Source organism: Melospiza melodia, chromosome 5 (assembly GCF_035770615.1).
Source record: "Melospiza melodia melodia isolate bMelMel2 chromosome 5, bMelMel2.pri, whole genome shotgun sequence".
NCBI lineage: Eukaryota > Metazoa > Chordata > Aves > Passeriformes > Passerellidae > Melospiza > Melospiza melodia.
The window spans coordinates 37,149,610-37,175,728 of NC_086198.1; the positions used below are offsets into that span (position 1 = coordinate 37,149,610).

The 26,119-nt window shown below is 41.9% G+C and overlaps 1 protein-coding gene across 1 annotated transcript in view; it reads left to right on the forward strand.

Moving 5' to 3' along the window:
• FAT4 (FAT atypical cadherin 4) overlaps positions 1-24,456 on the forward strand; it is a 120,362-nt gene extending 95,906 nt beyond the window's left edge. Inside the window, exons 10-17 of the mRNA XM_063157087.1 lie at positions 4,289-4,393; positions 5,949-6,256; positions 10,298-10,383; positions 11,406-11,585; positions 12,594-12,718; positions 13,790-13,995; positions 18,613-18,874; positions 21,083-24,456. Coding sequence (XP_063013157.1) covers positions 4,289-4,393; positions 5,949-6,256; positions 10,298-10,383; positions 11,406-11,585; positions 12,594-12,718; positions 13,790-13,995; positions 18,613-18,874; positions 21,083-22,962 — 3,152 coding nt within the window. The 3' untranslated portion in view covers positions 22,963-24,456. The remainder of the gene's footprint in view (positions 1-4,288; positions 4,394-5,948; positions 6,257-10,297; positions 10,384-11,405; positions 11,586-12,593; positions 12,719-13,789; positions 13,996-18,612; positions 18,875-21,082) is intronic.
• The last annotated feature ends 1,663 nt before the right edge of the window (positions 24,457-26,119 follow it).

Here is a 26,119-nt window from a genome sequence, read left to right on the forward strand (position 1 = left end):
CAGTGCCTTTTCTAAGGAGCATTTCTGCATTGAGGAAGCCCCAGGGTAGCCCATCTGAGCCCAGCTCTGTCCATTCTGGTGTGGGACTTGCCACCACCACAGCTCACTTGTAACCCACAGAGGGATCCAGGGATCCTCTGTTCCTTTGGGTGAAGTGGGTCTGTGTGGGAGAAAATGAGAAGTTAATTTCAAAGTAAAGGTTTAATTACTTAATTTAAATCACAGCTGCAGCAGCGGATACATATTCAGTGCAGTATCAAGGACACTGATGAGATCTTCTGCATGAACCTCACAAATGTGCTCCTGAGCCTGTTAATTGACAAGCAGTTCTAATTAAGTTACTAATCCAGGATTTTATTTCATGTTGTATTAGCATATCAAATTATTTTGCCAGGAGCATGGCAAAATAACTGTAGAGCACCTATGCCCTGTAACTCTTGAGGACATTAGCACCAGAGAGTACATGGGCATGTGTTTGCTGCTGCAGTGAAGCAAAACACTTCATTAACTCTAGCAGCAAACTGCAGTGTATGCCTCTAGACTGTAATTTGAAACATTTTTGAAGCATCCAGCTGATTTCTTCTGGTATTATATTCATATATTAATGCTCAACCCTTATGTCAGCTAAAAATCAAGCACTGCATGTGACAAGTTAAAAAAAAAAATGAGTATTTTTGCTAGGAGAATGTGATGAGAGACTCTTAGAGTCTGAAGTGTTGGATTTCTTTCGTGCCATGAATTAAATGTGGCATCTGATAGAAGCTTTCTTAAACTCCTTGTCAACACAAATAACCTTAAAATAGACGGCCACTGTGGCAGACATTTCTATTTGGGAGTCAGATGTTGTTTAATCAGTTGGCCATTGCAGAATCAAGAGTTATTAAAGTGTCCTGAGATTAATTGATCAAGACAGAAAACAAATGGCACCAGTGTAATTAAAAGACAAAATATCTTTGGAGTTTAATATCAACAGAGCTTATTAGATAAGATCACAGTTATCACACAGTATATTTAGACATTTTATGTCTGCAAAAGCATATTTGAAATTCTTCAAATTAAATATTCAATAGGTTCTGCAAACAAATGTCAGTGTACTGATTGTTTGAGAATGCTTGACATAGAGGCTATTATGTCATTATTATACTGCCAACAGAAAGAGAGCACAGCTGCTTGAGTTCTTAATTTGCATTCATATGTGATTAAAGATAGCCACAGTAGATGTAAAAATAAAGCCTTAAACTCTTTCTTCATGGATATAAGCCTTGAGTACCTCAACAGCAACAAAACAGAGGCATCCGAAATAGTGGATTTCTAATTCAGTTCCCCATATACATAGTTTTGCTTCTCTATGCTGGAATGAAAATACAGTCTCATAATTGAATTTACACGCCTGGTAAAAAAAATAACATTTACATGGTAGTGCATGCAAGTAGAAATTAGAACTTTCTGGGACAGACTCTCTGTTCACTGTAAATTAGAGTACATGAGCTGTAGACCTTTATAATGGTGTACCTGAAAACTGAGAGTCTTACTTTTCCTTGATTTATTGTGTTTTGGCAGCTGCATTTCACTTCATCATACTGCAAAAGGTAATGTCATTTTTTTCACTGGATAGGATTATAAAGACTGATTACCTCAGAGCAACATCATTAGGGTTTGAACAATCTGTTATAATTATATCTCTTAATGATGAACAGGTTTTGTTTTTAAAATAATCACTTTGTGGAGGGAATATGCTTGGTGATTTACAGTAGTTGTCTGCCCTTCCTTTGAACCCTTCATTTCCTGTTTTCCAGGATTCATTAAGATGAAGGAATGTACGGTTGTGAAGTTGTTTCAAATGCAAGATTAGAATGCTAGAACAACCACTTTAAAAGATGGACACAGAGAACCACAAAAACTAAAACTCCCAAATCAGCTGAAATCTTAACTGAAGAACATTCAGCTGGTATCTGTTCCTGTTACATTTTTTAATTAACAAAAAAAAAAAATCTGAGGAACTTAGATTTTTGCATAAGCCCCTGCCTGTGATAGCGTCAGCTGGAGGTGATGAATGATAAATGTTGAATGCTCTCTGTTACCAATTATCCAGCATTCTCCTCATTTCTCATTTTCGCGGTCTTCAGAAAAAGATTTTTCTGATGCAGAAATGAATACCTTGCATCTTTCAGAATTTCAGCCTAGAATTGATCTATAAACTCAACTAAATTCAGTTTTCATCTAGACCAATCTGGATGGGATTGTGAGCAGCTTAGTCTCATGGAAGATATCCCTGTCCTTGATAGGGGGATGGAACAAGATGGTTTTTACGTCCCTTTCCAACCCAAACTGTTCTATGATTCCATAATTCTGTTATTTTAAACATGCCTCTATTGGTTTCAAGAGCTCTTCAAACAACAATTAAGCATAAAGAGGATGCTGTTATTCATGGGTTAAAGTAAGTGCAGCTGAAATAAATATCCATATTCTCTTGCTGACTCAGCAAATGCACCAGCTTTAATGTTAGTTGGGAAAGAGAAGAGTATTTAGCTAGATTCAACTGCAAAAATCTGAGTAAGCCTTTTTAGCTGCACTTGATTTTTGTGAAAACTGAGCAGAATCACTGAGCTATTTTAAGCATATCTGTCTCACTCCTCCTATGTGCTCTCCTCCATGAGTCAAAGACCTCTACTACAGACCATAAATTGAAAACAAAGAAAACAGCAAAATCTCACATAAAAAGTTAGCTCATCCTTCAGTCATGCCCATTAGAGAATAAAACATAAATAAATACCCCCAAAGCATAATTAGATTCAGGCACTGGAAAAGTTTCCTGGATTTATGGTGCATCTACAAGTGACGTATTAACCGCAGGAATCCTCCAGCGCTCCATTTCCACCCTGCTTGCAGTCACACATGGGGAGCTGCTGCTCACATGCAAGAGCTGCTTGCAAACTGTAGGTTAAACAAAAGAAAAAGTAAAACAGGGGTGAAAAACAAGAGTTTTTCTTGAGTCTTAGGTGACTCAAGCTGTTAAACTCCTAAGTTTGTAAAGTCAAGTCCTGGCTTGCTACAGTTTTAAATTGCACCAGCAACCTCTAAGGATTGGTGCATTCCTGTCCTGGGAGATGTAAAATTACAAGATATATGTGACATGCAAGAATGGACACCCTCTGTGCAAGCTCATATTGTGTTTTTAACTTAAACATACACATATGGCGTAAGAAGTAAAACAATTAATTTTTGATGCAGAAAGAAGCATTGAGACAATCTCAGCCCTTGCTTTGTGCATACAGCCTGGCTGAGATGAAGTTCAGGAGAAGTCTGGGAGACTATGGCTGCTTTTGTGAGTTTTTGCAGTGAAACAGGGAGGACAAGCATAACAACACTCTGAAGTTTTTGCTGAGCACAGGCAGTGAAGGCTGGCACTGCTGCCGAGAGGTAGACAGGTTCCAAGAGTGGGATGTAGTGGAAGTGTTGCTAAACTCATCAAAGCCCAGCATTGAAAACCTTAGAAATGAAGACCAATAATTTTGTAGTTAATGTTTCCATGCAAAGAAAATTTCAGCTTCATACATAGAATATGTGTGTCTGTATTTGGTGTCTGTTAAAATCTTCACTTTTTCTCTTGGTTCCCTTCCTTGCTGAAATGAATTATGTGATTTCAGTTTGTTCTCTGGGGAATAATATTTACCACATGTGACAATGTCTGCTTAGAAAAGGTCTGTATCCAGGGTAGCTTGTTTTAGCTCCAGAGGACTGTGGTCTCTCCAAGTCAGGAAGGAGGTTGTAATTGATGAGGAAAAATAAGAAAAATCATATAATGTACAATAGCAGCCTCTGTTCAGCATGACCTGCCTGTGCAGGGTCCAGCAAGGGCTGTCTCTATCTCCTTTGCACTCCTGAGTATATTGCTCTCAACAGGGAGGAAAAAAAGATTCAAAGATTCATTTTTACAGTTCTTTATTTCAGCATTGCCTTTAATTGCATCATCTTTCTTTTATAGACACCAGTTAATAAAATAATTCAATTAAAACAACATTCCACCAGTACCTATGATCACAATGAGAGGCTTGAAAAGTTGAGTTATTTTCTCTGGGCCACAGATTATGCCTGTGGCAGGGCTGAGAGCAGCCCAGCATCCTCTCTGTGATTCCTCTCTCCATCCCAGAGCTGGTCCCTGGCATCCTCTATCTCCTGGCCATGTGTTCAGCATTGGTTCATAACCTCATCACCTACAACACCAGCCTGACTTTCCTATTTCCCTGAACAGTCTGACCTGGAAATTGCTTTTGTTCCCTCCTCACAGGGAAAACGTGTGACTCCACTGTCAACTACTGTGAGTGCAACCCCTGTTTCAATGGTGGGTCCTGCCAAAGTGGGCTGGAGGGGTATTTCTGCCACTGTCCCTTTGGTGAGTACCCTTCTCTCCTATTCATCTCCCCTTTCCCTACTCATATTTCTATTTATTTTTACCTGCATAAATAATTTCTGGCTTGAAATTTATTCCAGGTCTGGAAAAAATGCATGCATTTAGAGGTTCAAGTAGCTCATTTTTCTTCAGAAGAAAATTAAAAAGTGATGTGGTCCCTACAAGTACATATTTGTCATTCCTAGTAGCAGGTCCTTTATCTCTCATAGAAAAACATAAGACCCAGCCAAACAACTCAGTGCCTAAAAATTAGAAAGAATATTTCTGAACAGATAGAGAAATAGAGATAACTGTCCAAAAGTAAGAATGGATGCTTGAAATACTTAAATCAAGACTATTGGCTTCCTAAAGATGAAACTTAAACACAGCTGGATCAGGGCTGAAGTACCTTCCCCACCCAGAATATCCAAAGTTCAGTCTGAAGGAGGAAGTATGATGATAACAAAGCTCTCCTGATGAATAACAGGCCCTTTTAGTGGAGCTGAACAGTAAGACCACTGTAAATAACACCAGTATTTTACATCAGAGAAGCATATAGTAGAGCCAAAATAGTTTCATAATTTTTAGAATTTAATTATCCCAGATTTGGTTTGTGGAATGGACCCAATAAAAACATAGAACAACATGGATATTTTAAGGCATCGTGACACGATTATAGCAGGATTGATTCTGAATGCAGATTGATCCAGAATTGCCATTTTTGATATGGAAAAGTATGAAAGTAAATGTAACAAATTAATAAAAGAAAAACAGAAATGTCCAGAAATCATCTACAGTGCTTCAAGGCTGCTGAAAAACCCTCTCACAAAAGTATAGTTCTCAACATGCATTTGTTACTAATGCTGAATATGTATTTCTATTAGCATGTGGAATAATTTGCCTATTCCCTTTTATTTCCTTTATTGTACGTTTCCTCAGGGTTAATTAATTTCCCATTGTAAATGTAACAAATATTCATAAATTAAATCAGGAGTTTTTTTCCCATTGTTGATGCAGTAAAAGAAAAATCAAGGGAAATTATGTGACAGGGCTCTGAAAAGAAGTATGTAGAATGCACCAAAATATGAATATCAATTTTTACTGACATGAGGCGACATAATATTTTAATCACACATATACTTATTTAATAAGTATAAAAAATGAACCACCCAGTGAGAAACAGTTCAGATAACAGCCGCAGAGCGAAAAATAAACTCAACTTGCACATTTATTTCCATAGCTGGATTAATAAATGCCTGATGATAATTAACAGCCATGTCCTGACAGAGCTGTCAAGTTGGCTTGGTTTGGCATTTTCTGAAGAAGCCACAGAGCTCAACAAAGTGCTTTTCAATAGATGCATCTGTCCTTTCTAATTCAATTTTTAAGTTTAAATATAATGTACCTCAGCCCCCAGCTGTGGGTAATAGCATTCCTCTGTAGGTTGTGTGATTTTAATTGTACATTAGGGGTTCCACAGCCATGTGGAGAGCACATCCATGCTTCACACAGTGAGGAAAAATCTCCACGATTCCAGACTTCGCTTTTCCTTTTTCAGGTGTTTTTGGGAATCACTGCGAGCTCAACAGTTACGGGTTTGAGGAGCTGTCCTACATGGAGTTCCCCAGCCTGGATCCCAACAACAACTACATCTACATCAAGTTTGCCACCATCAAGGGCAGCGCCTTGCTGCTGTACAACCACGACAACCAGACCGGGGAGCGGGCGGAGTTCCTGGCGCTGGAGATCGCGGAAGGCCGGCTCAGGTTCTCCTACAACCTGGGCAGCGGCACCTACAGGCTCACCACGGCCAAGAAGGTGTCTGATGGACACTTCCACACCGCCATCGCACGCAGGGCTGGAATGGTGAGAAGTGTTAAAAATGAGGATTTTAAGGGGAATTCAGTGAAATCGCTCTGGCTTCCAGGAGAACTCAGAGGAATGTGAAATTAGTGACGTCGCGTTTGCTAGCAGAAACTCCAACTTTGGGAAAAACTTCCTTCATTTCTGCCTCACTCCAACTGACTCAGAGCCCTGTGGTGGTTTGTTTAGTGTGATGACGATAAAGTGTAATGAAAAAAACACGTGCAAAGTGCCCCCAAACTCTCAATGTGAAAAATGGGAGCCAGAAATAATTAATGATATAGATGACTACACACGGGGCTAATTAACTGCTGTAGATTGCAGGGATGATTATCAGGGAATGCTAATTAACCACAGTAATTGCAAAAAGCCTCAAAATAATTTTTCTCAAAAATCTAGAAAATAGAAGTGGACAGACTTAAAATTCTAGGCATCCATGACCTCCTTGAGCTAATTCAGAGAATTTTCCAATCTCATCAGACTGGGAGCCTGGTTTTCCTCTGTAGCATACATGTAAAGAGTTAAAAGGTTACATTCTGCATCAAGAGAATTTTTTGAGAGGAAGGAGGGAAGTTACTTCTCTCTCTGTCCCCCAGAATGCATCTGAGGTGAGGAATTCTGCCAAAACTGGGACGACTGATTACCATATGCCTGGCACTCTGACCCCTCTCCTGCCTTCATTTTTTTCTCCAATAAATGTTTTCTATTCCTCTTCTCTCATTTTTAATAATATTTCCAAAGCAGAACATAAACCAAATGCTCTTTGAATCCAAGCCAAGTTTTTTGACTCCACAGTATTTGAGCTAGAAATGAAACCAAATCTATTTGCCATCCATAATCAGTAACTATTGCCCAACAGTTCCCTTTTCAGGCAGACATGGCCAGCATACGTGGAATTCATGTTTGGAATTAAAGTCATAGAGCAGTAATATACAGTGGGGTTCCCCATTTTGGTTTGTCTGTGTCAAGGTGGAAGTGATGGAGGGAATAAAAGCAGTAAATTCTTCTACCCAGTGTGGCTCCCTTCTAGTCCTTGCTCTTGAGCCTTTAACTCCATTTCCATTTGTAGCGCAATACCTGATATCTCCATTTATTCTGGGTCTTGCTCTCTTCTCCCAAGCTACAAGCAGCAGGAGAAGAGGAAATGGCCTTGAGTTGCAGCAGGGGAGGTTTAGATTGAATATTACTAAAGAGTTGTTCCCCAAAAGGGCTGTCAGTGCCTGGAAAAGGCTGCCCAGGGAAGTGGTGGAGTCACCATCCCTGGAGGTATTAAAAAGATGTGTAGATGTGGCACCTGGGGACATGATTGAGTGGTGGCCTTGACAGTGCTGGCTTAGTGGTTAGACTTTTGCAGATCTTTTCCAACATTAAGGATTCTATGGTTCTGTGAAATCCACTCTTCAGCTGGATTTGCAAATCCAATCTGTGTGTTTTTATGACTTATGTATCCAAATAAGATGAAGGATAATTGTGATGTTGAGCAATGACTTTGGTTTAATGTGCTTTAATACCAGATATTCAATTTGGGTTGCAAATTTAATAATTTACATCACAGCTTCCTAATGGTGAAGCCTGAAGGTGCACTTTAATCTTGACATGCACCAGGTTCCCATTTTAGTAACTAAAGTAGAATGTTACTTCCATTAATGAGATGTAAATGGCAAAGTATAAAGACACAGAGTAAAAGTTGCAACAAATAAATGAAGTATACTGAAGAAAGAAAAAACAGAGAAAGAAAATGTTTTACTTGTCAGTGTGCCAGAAGACTATAGAAGAACAGAGAACATAAAAAGGGCTATTTATAGAAATTTCAGCCATGAATGCTTCAGACTAAAAGCAAATATTTAAGACAACCTATACCTTTGTATGATTTTTTTTGTTTGTTTTTAATGTTTAAACCTATTCAGTAATGTCAGCTGTTTACAAACAGCATATGAAGAGAATCGCCTTTGTCTTAGATATTTCTGCTGCAGGAAAAATGTCTCCCAGGTGTCCAAAACTGTATAAAATAGGCCCCCTTTAGGATTCCAAATCTGTCATTTCCTACAGCACAGTGGGATTTTATCGGAAACTGGTAAAATCATTAAGTTGTCAGTTCTGAGCTATTGCAAAGTGACAGGATAGAAAGGCTCATAATGTGGCAAGGTAACTGTAGAGTAATGCTTAAGTAACAAGCAGGAACATTTGACTAACATTAGAAAATAAATTGTATGAACTCTGTTCCAAGTAAAATATATTCTCAAATATCCAGCCCTTCAGCTGGGGCTGGAGCTTGGCTTGCAGAGCACATAGCAATGTAAGTTAGGGAGATTATGCTGATTGAGCTAAGAACAAAAAAACTCATTTCAGTTTTTGTTGTTGATGTTCTGAAGGAAAAGTATGTATGCATGTGGTGGCATACAGAGCATCCAGCTTATTATTCTTTCTCTGAATTGTTTCATTTACACAAGGCTATAATCTGCTTTGGAACTGCAGACTGACATTTCTTGGGAGAAGCACTTTGCTCATTTGTATGGAAAGAAATTCAAGATAAGCTTCCATTAAAAATAGCAGATCGAACAATTTAATCGTACTGTAGGGCATGATTTAGGGCTAAGAGCTCTGAATTTATTTGGTCAATGCAGTGTGTCAGCTTGTAGCATGTATTTGGAGCTAGCATGGCCAATCTGTGGGGATTTCAACAGGCTGTTGTTACCAAACTTATTTGCAGGCAGTAGAAAAAATCTCTGCAGAGTAATGATGTACTGATAGCCAGTGCTGCTTGCTCAGCTCCCATAGAGCAATCTAAATCAAAATATAAACCCAGGCGTTTTTAAAGGTGGCATTTGATTTAAATTTGCTGTAAAACTCTACCACACATCTAGCTGAAACATGAGGAGATGTACAGCGTGGAGATTATGTTTATTTTTCTGAAAATTTGTTTTAAGGAATAACTAACCTTCAGGGTTGGTTGGGGTTTCTTTTTTTTCAGCGCATCTGTTATTAATAAATCACTGTGGGGACAATTCTTTGCTAAATAAGGAATAAAATAAAAACTCCTTTTCAAATCAGCAGGAGTTGTTTCATGATTTTAGTGACAGCTTTGGTTAGACTTTTATAGATTACAAATAGAAGGACCATGAGTAACTTTAGTGTAAATAAGTTGGATGGGTAGTCTCAGAATCACAGAATGGTTTGGGTTGGAAAGAACCTTAAAGATCATCTGGTTCCAACCCCCCTGTCGTGGGCACAGACACCTTCCACTAGACCAGGCTGAGGCAACAGTGTTGTCTAGGACTTGATGGCTTGAGGGTAAAAATACTAATAATAATAACAATAATTAAAGAGCAAGACTGCTGTGAGTAGTGGTAACGCCTGGTACTTCTCTAAACATCAGCTTGGTGTCCAGATGCTCCTCCATTTTCAAAGTTGAGATCCCTCATGACCTCTTAGTCAAGGGGTTACCTTAAGCAGGTCCATTTGGTTACTTTTTGAGTTTTATTGAGTGGTTGGTTATTATTTTTAACTAGTAATCTCAGTGTTTCTAATCCCAGGGTCATTTTTTTAAACTGGTAATCTCAATGTATGTACTCCCAGCTTTTGTAACGTGCTTTTTATCAATTCCAATATGTTTAATATCATAGTAAAGCCCCTGAAGGAACTCCCTTTGTGATTGGAAGGGGCAGCTTTGTGCTGACATTATCTGAACCATGTCAGGAGTGTGGTATGAGCCAAAGTAGCTTCAGTGTCCAGGAGTAAAGCAAACAAATATGAAAGAAACCCTGCCCAAAAGTGAAAAATTGGTGTTTAACTCCATGTTTGTATGAAGGAGATAATTGACTCCCCTCTCTGTATCCACACCTTGGTGGTGTCCACGCTGTGCTGGCAGGGTGTGGAGCTGAGCAGTGGTTCTGGAGCATTCTGCAATCCCAAGTGACATCATGACGTACAAGTGCTCCTTTGTGGCCAAGTCCTTGATATAATACACCTAAACATAAATAATTCATGTAGTTGGGGACTAAAGCCTTGTAACACTCAGCATGTTTGTGTGTGTGCCTTTTGCAGGCAGCATCCCTGACGGTGGATTCCTGCTCTGAGGACCAGGAGCCAGGCTACTGCACTGTTAGCAACGTTGCTGTTTCCACTGACTGGTAAATATTGTTTCATTTTTTGGGGTGCGCTTGGGGTTTGGGTGGGAGTTTTTTTTTAAATAAGTTAAGAAGAAATCTCCCTGTAAAGTCAGAGAAAGTTGGAATAATGATAAGGCTCCCAAGGGTCATTTTCTTCCATCTTTGCGGAAGCAAATTAAATTTTCTGCGTGTGTTGCTGCTTGCTAGGTCAGGCTATATTTCTGCATGGAACTGGATGATAACAAGGAGTTTGCTCAGAAATCCCCAGTTCTCTACACCATCTCTGTCCCCAGGCTCTGATGGCAGTCAGGAAATGCATGGCCATGCATAATTTGCACTGTGGTACAAATGGGGATAACATCTATTGCCTAATGATTTGGGGTCATGTATTTATTTAAACTGCACCTCTCATTGTTCATAAAGACATAGGAAATAAAATCACCTGATTAGTGCTGTCATTACAAAAATATTAACAGTAATTACTTTGACATTGTTTTCAGGTGTTTTCTGTTACAGTTTTGAGTTCATAAACAGTGTCCAGTAAAGAAATCAAACTTTATTTCTGGTGTTTACTGTAACTAGCTCAGTAGTCTTGGGCTCAAATTTTTGGAGATAACAGTAACTTTAATCCAATCACTTTGGCTAATTTCTTAAAATAATCACAATGTTTCCTGCCACACAGGGTTTCCCTGCTAGCAGATGTGTTACATCTTTGTAAAACAATGAGTCCATCTTCCTGCTGTTTAAGTATCATCTACAATCTCAATTATAGTTGGGTAAAAAACCTTATTTGTTGTGATCTGAAGCACACTGCTCAGTCCAGTGAATAGGAATTTTGACATGCAAACTGAGTGTGAATTTAGAGTCGTGCCCACTATAACTGTTAGTTCAAGTGATGTTAATCTCTGTGTCCCCTTCTAAATGTGAAATACCAATTTGGGAAGAGGAATTTTAGCCACGGGCTGTAAGTGATGGTTGCAGTTCCTGTGCTGTCATCACCATCCTGATGCCTGGTACTGATTAGTCATTTTTCTCTTTCACAGGACTCTCGATGTACAACCAAATCGAGTTACTGTTGGTGGCATCAGGTCCATAGAGCCCATCCTTCAGAGGAGAGGACAGGTGGAAAGCCATGATTTTGTGGGCTGCATAATGGAGTTTGCAGTCAATGGACGTCCCCTGGAGCCCAGCCAGGCTTTGGCAGCCCAAGGAATCCTAGATCGGTATGTCTGCTATATATGGGATCAAATGGACCCCGTTTGCAATAAAGGAAACTAGCATGAATGCTACTCCATTCAGACACCAACAGATATTTCTTGTTAGGAGAAAAAGACTGTAGAACCCACTGTAAAAAGTAGGAAGGAAGTGAATTTGGATTTAAGGTTCACTAAAGATTACAGAGTCTTAAAAACAACAGCAGCATCATTACATGTCTATTGTTAGTGATAATTCAAGTAGCTTTGTGGGCTGAAATTGAGTCGCCCTTGTTCTTGGATTTCTTTATAAATTCCACCTGGTTTTGACTGTATTCATACTGTTTGCTAGCCCTCTACTCCCTTTTATTTCCTCTTAATCCACCACGTCTGCTCTCTCACTTTGCCTCTCAAGTATCACAGAATTTCCCTCATATCCTCTGAGTGCTCTTTCAGAAATGATGAACTATCCCATTCTATTGTTTTTTCCATCTCAGTATTTGAAGTCGCAGTTGCAGCAATAATGTCAGTCTTCCATCCAGATTTCTTCGTTCACACTTCCTCTCTCAACCCCCGTGTTTGTACTGATCATTGTAATACAAAGACCCTGGCAGTCTGCAGCATGAAAAAAAGCCTGAAAAGGTTTCTTCTCTCTTGCATCACAGATAGTAGTAGTTTGGCTGTCTCTGAATTCCTTCCTCTTTTGTAAGACTGCTATAAATTGATGCTGAAAATTGGGATCTGCTTAGAAACTTGAGCTGTCTACAGAGGTCCTTAGAATTACAGAATGGTTTGGATTGGAAGGGACCTAAAGATTATCCAGTTCCAATGACCCTGCCATGGGGCTTCTGCTAGACCAGGTTGCTCTGAGCCATCCAACCTGGCCTTGGACACTTCCAGGGATGGGGGGAAGAGCCACTTTAGCATCTCTGAGGGGAAGAAAGGGAGTACCATTTAAGCAGATGATAATTCCCAGCACATTTGCTCTGCTTATTTGTGTGCACCTTTTTCAGCATCTGCTTTTCTGGTTTCTTTCAGGTGTCCCAGGCTGGAAGGAGCTTGCACGACCAGCCCCTGCCAGCATGGTGGCACTTGTGTCGATCAGTGGTCGTGGCAGCAGTGTCTCTGCAAGGATGGACTGACAGGAAGGCACTGTGAAAAATGTAAGGATGTCTTTATCATACACCTGACTGTGGCTCAACCAAAGGCTGTTAAGGGGTTTCAGGGCCATGTGATAATGAATTTTATAAAACAATGAAAACAAGCAGCATGTTGCCTCTTAAGTAGTTTAAAAGTCCACAATGGACTGTTGCCCTTTCATGGGCTAAAAATGACAACAACCTGAATACATAATGTTTTCTGGTCTGTATATCACATTTCAGGTAACTTGCACTCATTTAAAGTCCTGCTTCCCAATAACATATAATCTGTAACTAAAATAAAGGGATCCCATAGGAGGGATTTGCCTGCTATGGGGAGGCAAGAGGGTAAGCAAAAACCCCTTCACGTAAAGACTGAGTTCATGTGCTTACGGCTTCTCCAAACTAAAGTCCTTTTCATCAAATTGACTGTGGATTATATGCAAGAAAATATTGTAAATGTAAATGAAAACAAGGCGTTTACGCTCGGGGGTGATTAACTCTCATAGGACTAGCCCTGTAAATCAGTATGGGATTGTTCAGGAGAGCAAAGTGATTTATTTCTGTGTAGTTGTAGTATAATGACTGGGCTTTGTTTTTTTACATGTCCCATTATTGTTTAGCTGATTTATATGCCTTTATTGCACCAGTTTACAAAAGAATTTAGCCATAATTTTAACAGCATTTGGTAGTCAATGCTCTGCCTTTTTTATTCACTTTTTTTTTAGTGCCATAACAAATAGAAAGTCATTATCTCTGCCCTGAAGAGCTTAGAGTTCAATATATCATGAAACCCCTATGCAGTAATGGAAACAGTAACATCCCTGGGAAGGAATTACAGTTCTGAGAGCCAAATTTTTTTTCCCTACTCCCTCACTTGTTCCCTAGCGAGTTTTAATTTACTCTTGACTGATAGCAGCAGTAAATTACTCGCACACTCCCACTCTCAAGCACACATTCTGGTGGAAGCCAAAGAATAGAGGGGCTGCAGTTGCCATTCACTCCTGCTGCCCCCTGCCCTTGACCCGCTCTGACCTTGATCTCTGCTCTGATGGCTGGGGCTGTGTGCTCAACGCTTCCCTGTGCTTGTCCCAGATATCACAGCTGACACAGCCCTGTCCCTGGAAGGCAAGGGCCGGCTCGACTACCACATGAGCCCCAACAAGAAGCGGGACTACCTGCTGAGGCTGGGGGCTGGCAGCCGGCCGGGCGTGGAGCGCCTGGAGGTGAAGTTCATGACGAGGAGCGAGAGCGGCGTCCTGCTCCACGTCCAGGAGAGCAGCAACTTCACCACCCTGAAGGTGAGATTGCACCTAAGGCCCGGTTTGGTTGGGCTGCCTTGTGTGCAGCGATCAAAATCAAGATTTTCCATTACTCTTTCTGTTTCCTTTATGAAATATTAGGTCTTTAGCTGAGACTAGGCACTGCTCCAGTGTCATTCATCTTCTCAACAATTCCCTTCCTATTTGCCAAGGTATCAGAAGATCTTGATGGTTTTATATCTAATCAGTTCTGTCTAGACTCCAAGTAGTGACTGTTTTAAGGCGACGAGAACGGTGCTCATTGCCATGGTTATTATCATCATTACACTTTACAGAACAAATCATTTTGTTATTGGCCTTTTATCTTCTGATTTTTTGAGCCTTGAACCCAGACCCTCCTTAAGCTAGCAAAGGATTGCCAAAAAGTTTTCATTAATTCCTACCAACATGGCTCAAGCTTATCAAACTAGGAAGTGAGGGATAACTCAAATTCATGAGGTTACTCACAGACCAATGTCAATATCAAATTATTTTGGCATACATAGCTGAATTAGTGCTTCAAATGCCACACTGTTTTGGGGCTTTTTTGCTGGTTTTTTTTTTCCCTCAAAGAGCTTATTGCTGCCGAAGTTACCTTTCTCAGGAGAAAGCGATGGTTTGGTTCCTGGCGGTGACTCAGTCCATTTACTCATAACTCTAAATGAGTACAGCAGTGATGTTGGCAAGCCCCTTTATTGGGTTGGTGTAAGCTCCAAGTTTCCTTGACTGCTGCAAGGCTTTCCAACTTTTTTTTCCCTGACTTTTAGAGAAATTCATACAGAAATTCACACTTTCTAAGCTTCAGCCCCATGGATATCCTCCACCTGCCTGCTCAGAAGCTTTCCTGACACACCGGCTGCATTTAAGAAGCAAGTCTACACTACTTCCCTGGCATATACTTTTACCACATCATTTCATAGGAAGTTTCTGCCTAGCTCATATTAGCAGATAAGATCTCATTATTTTTGACTTCTGGAGAGAAAAAACCTTTTTCTCCCCCCTAGCAGAATTTGCTAGGTGAGTTCTCCAAGCTTTATTAAAAAAGAAGAGAGAGAGTTGCCTTTCCTGGCTGAAGCACTGGCGCTGTGTTTATGCAAACACTCTTGTTATTGTTAATATTGGTGAAGTTGTACGAGCAAGCAGAGGGTGTCAAGTCCCAGCCCCAGCTGTGCAGGGGAAGAGAGCAGAGGTTTGCCTAGGACCAGATGCTGAAGTTTGAGCAAGGAGAGCCGTGCCGGTTGCCAGGCAGTTCTCAGGTGATGCTAGTTAGTAAAACTGAAGTAATTTAACTGTAGCTAGTGCAGTATGGCCTCTGCACTGCTCCTCATTCCCAGAGTAGGTGTCACCATGAGTATTCCCCTCAGTGGTAGCCTGAGATGCCAATGTAGCCAACCCAGCAAAAGTCTCCATGTCATCTCCATCCACTCCTGGTGCAGCAGTTGGGCTTTAGCGACCTGTCTTGACAATTCTTGTCAGTCTTCAGAACAGACAATTTTATAACTTGATTTTTGTGTCTTTTAATATGCCTGCTATCCAAAGTATTAGCATTCAGAGAAAACCTGCCATGTGTTTTTAATATTAAACCATGCTAGGGAAAAGCTGAGAGTCCTGTGGCTACTTCCATGCCTTCACATTTTTCCTCTTGTAGTTAATTGGTTTTGGTGTGGCTGGGATTGGGGTAAAACTAGAGAAGTGGTAATAAATCAGACCCACTGAGATTGTGAGCAGTTGGTTCACTAAATGATGGATGTAAACTCCCAGCTAAGAACCCAGGAGGGGACTTTATCATTTAAAGGGATCCTCAATCCAGGAAAGAGGCAAGTTTCCAGATTACATTAAATAATTGTCAAATTCAGTTGGAAAATGCTTCCTCCAAAATCCACTACAACAAAGAGATTGGGGCATTCCTTATTACTAGTGCTCTTTGTCACAGCTTATTTTCCTACAAGTGCACGTTGCAAGTAATTCACTTAGAGGTAATGGGATAAATAGAGCGGGTTAAAGGTGAAATTGCCTGTCTTGTCCTGCTTTATCTAGAAATCTCATCTGCAGTCAGATTAAATTAGCATAAACAGAGCTCTACAATCTCTGAATTGTATGGGTAGAGAATGTGGATTACATTCTACCTATTTCAGCTAAAATACTCCTGTGTGAGGGATGGTTGGGCACTGGCATGGGTTGCCCAAAGAAATTGTGGCTGCCCCATCCCTAGAAGTGCTCAAGGCCAGGTTGGATGGGTCTCTGAGCAACCTGGGATAGAGAAAAGTGTCTTGCCCATGGCAGAGGGATTGGTACTGGATGATCTTTAAGGTCACTTCCAATGCAAACCATTCCGTGGTTCTATGCATATGTCGTGTTATAGGAACTAGACAGGTCATAACCCTTTTAAATGAACTCCCATTCAAGAGCTAGTTTTAAGACAAAACCCAATTTTTTCAGAAAATGAGACTTGGAATGCTAGTAAAGTAGAATCAGCCCTGTAGTTAGGAATATGCTTGCTTTAGTGGTTCATTCTTTTCATTACATTCTACTTGTCATTCGCTCAGCCATTTAAATAAAACCCAGAAATTTATGTTACTCAATGCTGTCAACTTCAGCCTTTGTTTCAAATTTAGAAACATGTTGTGCTTCAAGGCACCATTCCATATCTTTTCTTAGTTGAAGCAGTCATGGACCAGTCTTGTCTCTGGAAATTTTCTTTTCCAAATGCCCCTAGTATGTTATTTATGAGTCTTTTAGCATTAGTCACATGCAATTTTAAAGATATAGAAATAGGGTTAAAGAATCATGAATTATAATGGAAAATATCAGTTGCTGACAGGTAAATAATTCTACAGGCCTTTTCTAAGGTAAAATTAAAAATTTTACTTCTGTGCTCAGTCTCCCCTTAAGTTTGGAGAGTGTTGTCTGGCATGGTGTATCCCTTTCTCTTTGCATAAAAACTAAAATACAAGGCAGTGTTTTTATAGGGCATAAAAGACAGAATAAGACATAACAAGCCAATACAGGTTGCAGACATAAATATATGTATACATTCAGCTCAGTCAAACTTTTTATAAGTTATTGTGAGAAATGGTGTTTAATATGTTTTGACAATCTGCATTTGTAACAGTGGGATTTTCCTTGGGCTGTGTGATAGTTTAGACACATGCCGCTTGTGTTTTATCAGTAACAAAAGCATCCTGTCTGTGAGGTGAGCCTTATCAAACAATACATTTTCAAGTAGTCTAAATTACTGCCTTTGAAAATGAAGTGGATGCTCATATTAACCATTCTTGTGTCCTCCATCCAAATGGAAAACGTGCTAGATGCATTCATTCAGGCAGCTGCCAAGACATGAGCGTGGTCTTAGAGCCTTATTAAAGCTGGAGTGTCTGAACAAAGTCCTCAGCTTGCATCACCGGAGAAGCAAATCCAGAACATTTAACAGTTTCTGGAAAGGAGAGCAGCATTCTTGTAGCCAGTCTGTCACCTCACAGTTCTTCCCAGGTGAACCTTATTTTTCCTGGAACAAAGGAAGCAAGGCTTTGAGAGCTTCCAGCAAACCTGGGGCTGTGACCTTTCCTGGACTCTGCCTGCGCACGTCCCGCACGCGTGGGGTACGGATCTCGGGCTGGCCGAGCTGGGACAGAGAGGAGCTGTTCCATTCAATATGTGTGACCAAGCATGCAGGAATATGTGACCAAAAGTACAGAGCACCAAAGGAAACTTGCAGCGAGTCCCAGAGCCATCCTCTGTGAGTCTGCGCAGTTCTGTACGCCCCTAGGAGGTCAGCCAGCATACCCAAATTCATGCAATATCTGAGAAACTGGCAGGGCTGGATGTTGGGGATTCTTTTTAAGCTCCTGCATCTTAAGTGCAGAATTTGCACTGATCTCATTTTGGGATCATGGTAAGAGGTTTGAAATCCCGCATCTCATGATTCGGTAGAATTGTGAGGCATCATTATTAAGAGAAAAAGCCATAATATTATTCCTTTTTTCCCTGGCTGTTCACAAGTTTTAAAGCGGTTTGCTCAAGAAAGCACTACTTGAAAATTCTCACAAAATCACGCGCTTTGCAGCTCTTCAGAAAGCTTTCTGAAATACCACAAAAGTTTCCTGCAAAATACCAATTAGCAGAAAAAGCAGATATGAAATGGGGCTCTTGCTCAAGCCCTGCCATGCCTTATGCATTCCTACTGTGTCGTAATAAAAACTGGATGCAATTTTCTTGGGCGAGGACAACATCTGTTCATTCTGCTAAGCATTTTCCACACTTGCCTTGAAGAAGGAGAAAGAAATATTCTTTCTCTGGTTGAAATGTGTGTCATGTGCATGACCTATAGCTGTCTGCTTAGTAGGATTAGCCAGGGGTTGAATGGGTGGCAGCTCTAAGATGCCCATTTTTTGCTGAAGTTTCTACAATGTGGTGTATTTAATTCTGGCCAAATTTTTCATGGTAAGTAATTAATGCTTTTTTAGTACAAAGCAGTTATTTGGGGAAAAATATACCCCCCCTAGCTTTCTATTACACCAAAGCCATGTGTTACTGTAGCTGTGAGTATACATCAGAGGGGTTATGTGTGCGTGTTATGCGACACCATTTTAAAATTATGTGTCGTGTTCTTCTGAGCAGATCAAAGGTGGGAAGGTGCACTACATATCTGATGCTGGTGTTGCTGGCAAGGTGGAGAGGAACATCCCTGAGGTGTATGCTGCAGATGGCCAGTGGCACTCGGTGCTCCTGGAGAAGAACGGCTCTGCCACCATCCTGTCAGTGGACAGGACCCACAGCCGGGACATCCTCCATGCCACCCAGGACTTTGGTGGCCTCAACGTCCTCACCATTTCTCTGGGAGGAATTCCGTCCAGCCAGCTTTTCAAGAGCACAGCTGCAGGTAATTTTTTTTTCTCCCCAAGTACTGTAATTCTTTATTAGTAATTAGCATACGTCCATCCTTTGCCAGAAAAAATGCAAATTGAATGAGTAACGATTACAGATTTTGTTCCTTTAGTACACACTGCAGGCTTCTTGTTTCCACAAGCAGACACTCCATCTGCGGGGCTTTTTTGAGACAGGGGAGTTGCTTGTCTGTACCTCAATTGCTGTATTTTTGTTACCCCTATGGAGAAGAAAAGATGTATTCTTCACCTGAATCATAACCTGGAAAATCAAGGCAAATCTTTTCATTTGGGCAAAAATGCTAAACAAAAACTTTGTAGGGATTTTATAAGTAACGCAGAATTTACCCTGTTATTTATATTATTATAATATTTTCTGCAACTCCAACGTCCTGCTGCTTTATCCTGCTGTCAAATGAAAAATAGGAGTTATTTCTGAGCAAGGACAATAAGGGAACACCCTCTGACTGATGTCTAGCTGTTAAGGAGCAAATCAGTCTCCCTTAAGAGTTAAAGTAACTGTCTCAAACCCTGGCAAAAGAAGTAGATAACACATATTTGATATCATTTCCCAAGTGCTAGGTAAAGATGGAAGTGATTTTTAGCTGCAAAACATGAGATTCTCCAGACAATACAGATGTATTTTTCACATATTTCTATATTGAAGAATCTTCTTGCTTCATGAATTGTGACCAGATAAAGTATTTTTGAGTGGAGTAGATTCACACTTTACACTTGTGTATTGTGAATATGTATGAAATGGGGTGTAAAAGCTTGTGGATGCTGTGCTGACCTTTACCCTTTTTACATGCATGTTTTATGAACAGCGTGTGCTTGGAAAAAGCAGAGGCTTTAGGAAAGCTGGAACAAGGAAAATTGAGGACACTAACCTCTCACCACTGCCCAATGCTGTGGCAGACAAATTAGGAATGTCTGGCTTCCATTAAGCAGACACACAGTCCAAAATCCCTTATTCATATGATTTTATTTTATTTTAATATTGGATTACATTGGGTACGACATACCAAGGATTTACAAGGCTCTGGTATAAAACTCTGCATGAACTCAGAGTCAAAAATATCTGCAGTGCTGTTAAAGGCAGACAACACGCGAGGTGACAGGCTGTGAAGCTGCTGTGTCCAGTAACATTTCCAAATCCAGGTAAATGTGACAAATTGTTTATCACATCAGTACTACAAGGAACCACCATGCATGCAGCAAGGTGATCATCACTTTTGCTTGGGCTCCCAACTGAACCTAAATCTTCAACCCTGAGGATTCTAAACCTTTAACAGCATCTCATACCACTCAAGTCTATTTGCTGTCTCATGACAGAGTGGTGGTATCCATCTCTGTGTACCATTTTACCACAGCTCCAAGCAGAGATCCCCGTAAGGTTGCACTACCTCAAAACCCTTCCAGAAAGGATTTAGTCAGGGGAACACAGAGGATTATTGGGCTGGCAAAAGGCTGGATTTTCCTGTGACCTCACTCAGCCACTGCACACAGCCTGGGGATAATTCCATCTCCTGGGCTCTCACAGCACTAAAATTTGTTGTAGGGTAGCACTGCAACCAAAGTATGGGAAGTTTGGGGAAAGGCCCCTCAAGATTCAGAGAAACAAAAGCACTGCCATGAATTTAAGGGACAGGAGGCTTAGCTGAAGCACGTTGGGCAAACTCAAATAATGCCTGGTGCTAGCACAGCCAAGCCAGCTGCCCTTGGGATTCTCTGTGGGAAATGATAAGAAGTTTTAGAGATATGGGAAAATCGGGAGACAAAAGCATTTCAGTATATTGAATACACTGAAATACATTGAATATACTGAATATACTATATTTCAGTCATCAGACATTGTATTTATTCAAACTCAATTTAAAGACATTAAGTGCTGTTAGAATGGATGTTTCCCTGTGGTAAGCATGTGAATTCTTGGCTTATTTAGTAAACAGTGGTGTATGTACTGAGTATGCACAGTGAGTATGTACCACGCTGTTGGTAGTGCATCGTAGTTATTCATACTCAATTTAAAGACAAAGTGCTGTTAGAATAGATGTTTCTCTATGATAATGTGAATTCTTGGCTTATTTAGTGAACAGTGGAGTATGTACTGAGTATGTACAGTGAGTGTGTACTGCGCTGTTGACAGTGCACGCTCAGCCTTCAGCTCCCAACACCTCTGTCCCTTTTTTCCCCTCTCTCAGGCTTCAGTGGCTGCATTTCCTACATCAAGTACGGCGGGGAGACCCTTCCTTTCTCCGGCAAGCACAGCCTGGCCACGGTCTCCAGAACAGACCCCTCGGTGAAGACGGGCTGCCGCGGCCCCGACGTGTGCGCCAGCAATCCCTGCTGGGGCGAGCTGATGTGCATCAACCGCTGGTTTGCCTACCAGTGCGTGCCGCCAGGCGCCTGTGCCTCCAGCCCCTGCCTCAACGGGGGCAGCTGCGAGCCGGGGCCCCACGCCGGCTTCACCTGCAGCTGCCCCGAGGCCTACGCGGGACGGACGTGCGAGACCGTGGTGGCCTGCCTGGGCGTGCTGTGCGCCCCCGGCCACGAGTGCAGGGCGGGCGTCAACGGTGGCCACGTGTGCCTGCCGTCCCCACACCCTGCGGAACTGTCCCTGCCGCTCTGGGCCGTGCCGGCCATCGTGGGCAGCTGCGCCACCGTCCTGGCGCTGCTGGTGCTCAGCCTCATCCTCTGCAACCAGTGCCGGAGCAAGAAGTCAAAGGGGCCCAAAGAGGAGAAGAAAACGAAGCAGAAGAAGAAGAAGAAAGGGAGTGAGAACGTGGCGTTCGATGACCCTGACAACATCCCGCCCTACGGTGATGACATGACCGTCAGGAAGCAGCCTGAGGGGAACCCAAAACCCGACATCATCGAAAGGGAAAACCCTTATCTCATCTACGACGAGACGGACATCCCGCACGCCACGGAGACCATCCCCAGCGCCCCGCTGGCCTCCCCCGAGCCCGAGATCGAGCACTACGACATCGACAACGCCAGCAGCATCGCCCCCTCCGATGCCGACATCATCCAGCACTACAAGCAGTTCCGCAGCCACACGCCCAAGTTCTCCATCCAGAGGCACAGCCCGCTGGGCTTCGCCCGGCAGTCCCCCATGCCCCTGGGAGCCAGCAGCCTGACCTACCAGCCTGCCTACGGGCAGGGCTTGAGGACAACGTCCCTGAGCCACTCGGCGTGCCCCACTCCCAACCCCCTGTCTCGGCACAGCCCCGCACCCTTCTCCAAATCCTCGACGTTCTACAGGCACAGCCCAGCCAGGGAGCTGCACCTCGCCATCAGGGAAGGGAGCCCGCTGGAGATGCACAGTGACGTCTGCCAGCCCGGCATCTTCAACTACGCCACTCGGCTGGGCAGAAGAAGCAAGAGCCCCCAGACCATGGCGGGCCACAGCTCCCGCCCGGGAAGCCGCCTGAAGCAGCCCATCGGGCAGATCCCGCTGGAGACGTCTCCCCCGGTGGGGCTGTCCATCGAAGAGGTGGAGAGACTGAACACGCCCCGCCCCAGGAACCCCAGCATCTGCAGCGCGGACCACGGCCGCTCCTCTTCCGAGGAGGACTGCAGGAGGCCTCTGTCCCGCACCAGGAACCCGGCCGACGGCATTCCCGCGCCCGAGTCCTCCTCCGACAGCGACTCGCACGAGTCCTTCACCTGCTCCGAGATGGAGTACGACCGCGACAAGCCCGTGGCCTACACCTCCAGGATGCCCAAGTTGTCGCAGGTGAACGAGTCGGACGCGGACGACGAGGACAACTACGGCTCGAGGCTGAAGCCGCGGCGGTACCCGGGGCGGCGCGGCGAGGGCGCGCCCGTGGGCGCACAGGCGGCGGGCACCGCGCCCGGGGACAGCTCCCTGCCCGCCAAGCTGGGCCAGCCCGCGGCAAGCTTCAACTGGGACAGCCTCTTGAACTGGGGCCCGGGCTTTGGGCATTACGTGGATGTTTTCAAAGATTTGGCATCGCTTCCTGAAAAAACAGCAGCAGCAGCAGCAGTGAGTGAAGAGAGCAAGGGTGGTACGGCCAAGGCTGTTTCCAAGGAGGGGGAAGCAGAACAGTATGTATAGGCTTTGTCCCCTGGTACTGCCACAGTGCAAAGCCACGGGAACTGCTCAAACCATTATATGGTTGTAGAAAAGCCAAGGTCAGCATCTGATCCCCAGGCCAGTCTGGTTGGAGGAGACTTTAAAAATAATAACCATTATGCTGCTGAAAGAGAGACTTGAGACATTTTTAATTTAATTATGCTTGGATGAATTTATTTCTCCTGCATGCATTGTATTTGCAAACCAGATATTCGGCATGCAGCCTTTGGAAAGGGTTTTCCTATTTACCATTGTTTGGTTCGTGGTTCTTAAATTAATAATGCTTTGTTCTGAAAATGAACTAATTTTTTGTTTCAATTGTGAAGGATGTGCATATTGTCTCCAGCTACTAACATGTTCTACAATGCAAGAGTACTGAGGATTCCATTTTCCTTAAGAAGTGCATGGAAGTAAGATGGTGAATGAAGGAACTACAGTAGTGATGTGTCTCAGAAAATGTAGTTACCATATCCTGCAGTTGCTCACATGTGACTTTATGGAATAAATCAGCTTGAATAATTGCTGGCAACAGTGCTTGCTGTAAGTCTTATTCCATACAAGAGGTGCTAGAAGCAGCCCAAGCCAGTCAGCACTTTAGGAGTTTGTTTTTTTTTCTCCTTTTCAGTTTGTTTATTTTTTCATTTCAGGTTTCTTTCTTTTTGTTTTGTTTGTTTGCTCCTGTTTGGTTTTTTTTTTTTTTTTTTTTTTTTTTGGACAAAGTTGTGTGAGAGCTTCTGAATCTCTATGAATTTTTTTTTATTGGGGATGCTTACTTAATCCTGGTCCCTTCCTGCCCCTTCTCATTGATTCCTGATGGTCATTTGTCAGCCCAGGCCCCTGGCTCACAGCAGCAAGGGACAAACCTGTCCATTCCCACATCTCTGCTGCAGCCTGTGCTTCTCCCCTGATCCCATTTTCCCACCTGTACCATGGAAAGGTAGGAAGAACACTCAGTTCCCTAATTAGTGAACTCTTCTGAAGTGCTTCGACATTATAAAGCACTATAATAAGTATTATCATAATTATCATTAAAGCACTGCCTAGCCTCTGTGACCTTGGAGCGGCATTTTCTGCATTCTATGATTTTCTATGGTGGAAACTTTGAAGAATTATTTATTGTATAGAAAATTACTGCACTCTAGCATTTTGGAGCAGATATGAGGGAAAACTACTTGTAGATTCATTAATGTAGCTTACCAGTTGCCCCCAGTTCCCTAAAGTTGTAGGTGAAATAGAATCTCACAAAGTCCTTACATCTTCATGCAGATCTGATGAACCTGTTGTACTGTGTAAAAACTTCAATTTTTTTTTTTTTTTACCTAAGCTGTGTTTTTTATATCAATATTTTCCTATGCTGAATAGTTTTCTTACTTTCAGGGAAGGTAAGAAAAATACTTTTTTTACATTTGTTACTTATGTAACATCCATATTTTTCACATTTTGATAAAATTGTAACATACTGTATGCTTTCTACCTGTAAATGCCAATAATAGAATTAAAATATTTATTTAAAATCTTTAGTGTGTGTTATTGGAAACCTTTTGTGTTTTCTCTCTAATTTCCACTCCTTGATCTTCACTTTTGGGGTTTAAGTCATAAGGTTTTTAAGCTATATAAACTTCTTAATCAGAAAACAGGCTTTAAGAAGCAAGTACATATCTCAGAAAGATGGAGAAGGGTATTATGAGGTTGTTGAGCATAAGATAATGTCAAAAAGCACCAAATCTGCTTTCATATTTCTAATAAAACAGTAAAACCTGTATTTTAGTCCATATGGTTTTGTTAGCAGCAATTGTTTCACATTTGTTAACCACGATTTCCACCTCTGCTCCAAGCTGGAGCTTTCCAGTGCACAGACAGTGAGGAGTGTGAGAACAAGGTCTTTCTGTCATAAAGCAGCAGCTGAACAATAAATAACTGCATTCTTTTATACTTACAAAGGGATAAATCAGACTTGGACAACTTCTTGGAGAATGCAGAGAGTGAAAAAGTTTAGGCTGCAGGCAAGAGGTGAGTTCTGAGGTTACACTGAATTTGTGGTAAGTGTAAAGAACTTAGAAAAAGGACAACAATTCAAGGGGGGGTCATGTATATCATGTTTGGTTTAGAGTTTATTTTGTCTCAAAACTGGCAATTAAGATCCAGCTCTTTTTGGCTAAAGGTGCTCCCAACTTCATCATGCCCCACAAAAGTGAGAAGATAATGGGCCAAAGTAGCCCACATTGGCATGTAAGTAGTTTCATCTGAAATAACATGAGTTCCACAAGTGATTTCAGAGTTTGAGGAGCTGCTGTAATTAAACATCTGTTAAAAAGCTGTATGTTTAGTTTGAATATTATCCTTTAATACAAATTGTACCACATCCAAGCAGTGATTTTAATAACACATGAAAACTTTAGCAAATGAAAGCTTTTAAATGTAACACCAAACATATTGAGGGCTGTGTTATGCCTGTTAAGCATTCTGAATTTATCAAAAAGTTTTGCTAAAGGGGAATAATATGCAGTGTGGATTTACACAAAGTACATGTCATAGCTTTAGCACAGTTTACAATTTACCCAGGGGGGTAGTGTGTTCCTCTAAATTTTGACACTTTATGGCAGACAAATGTATATTTTACTGGTTTCCTTGTTTCCCTGTTTCTGAAAGGCGTAGAGATGTTTTTGACACTTATACATACGATCCATTCCTGCCCAGTTTTTATAATTCTTTCATGATGAGGATCAGCAAAGGGTTCCAAGTGAATCATGTGGAGCAATCATCCAAAGTTACCAGTTGTGAGGGAGTGAGCTGCATAATTCCCCTGGTTCATCATCACAACTACACGGTCCTGTTTCAGGATCTGGGATGTATTATAAGTCATAAATATGTGGAAAGAAAAACAGTCTGCATTGCTCACTGCAGTGCACAGGAGCCTCCAAACACATCTCATGTCAGCAATTTGTCTCTGACCTGTCTTTCTGCTGGTACAGTGCTTGAATTGTCTTTGCCAGCTCAGGTGGAGATGTTTTCTCCTGATGATGTTACTGATTAGATAAAAATGGACAGAGAAATGGCAGATTTACTTGGCATTCTCTTCTTTAGAGATGGAAAATATGAAAAGGAAAATACAAAAATGCTGTCATTTGTGGTAGAGGAA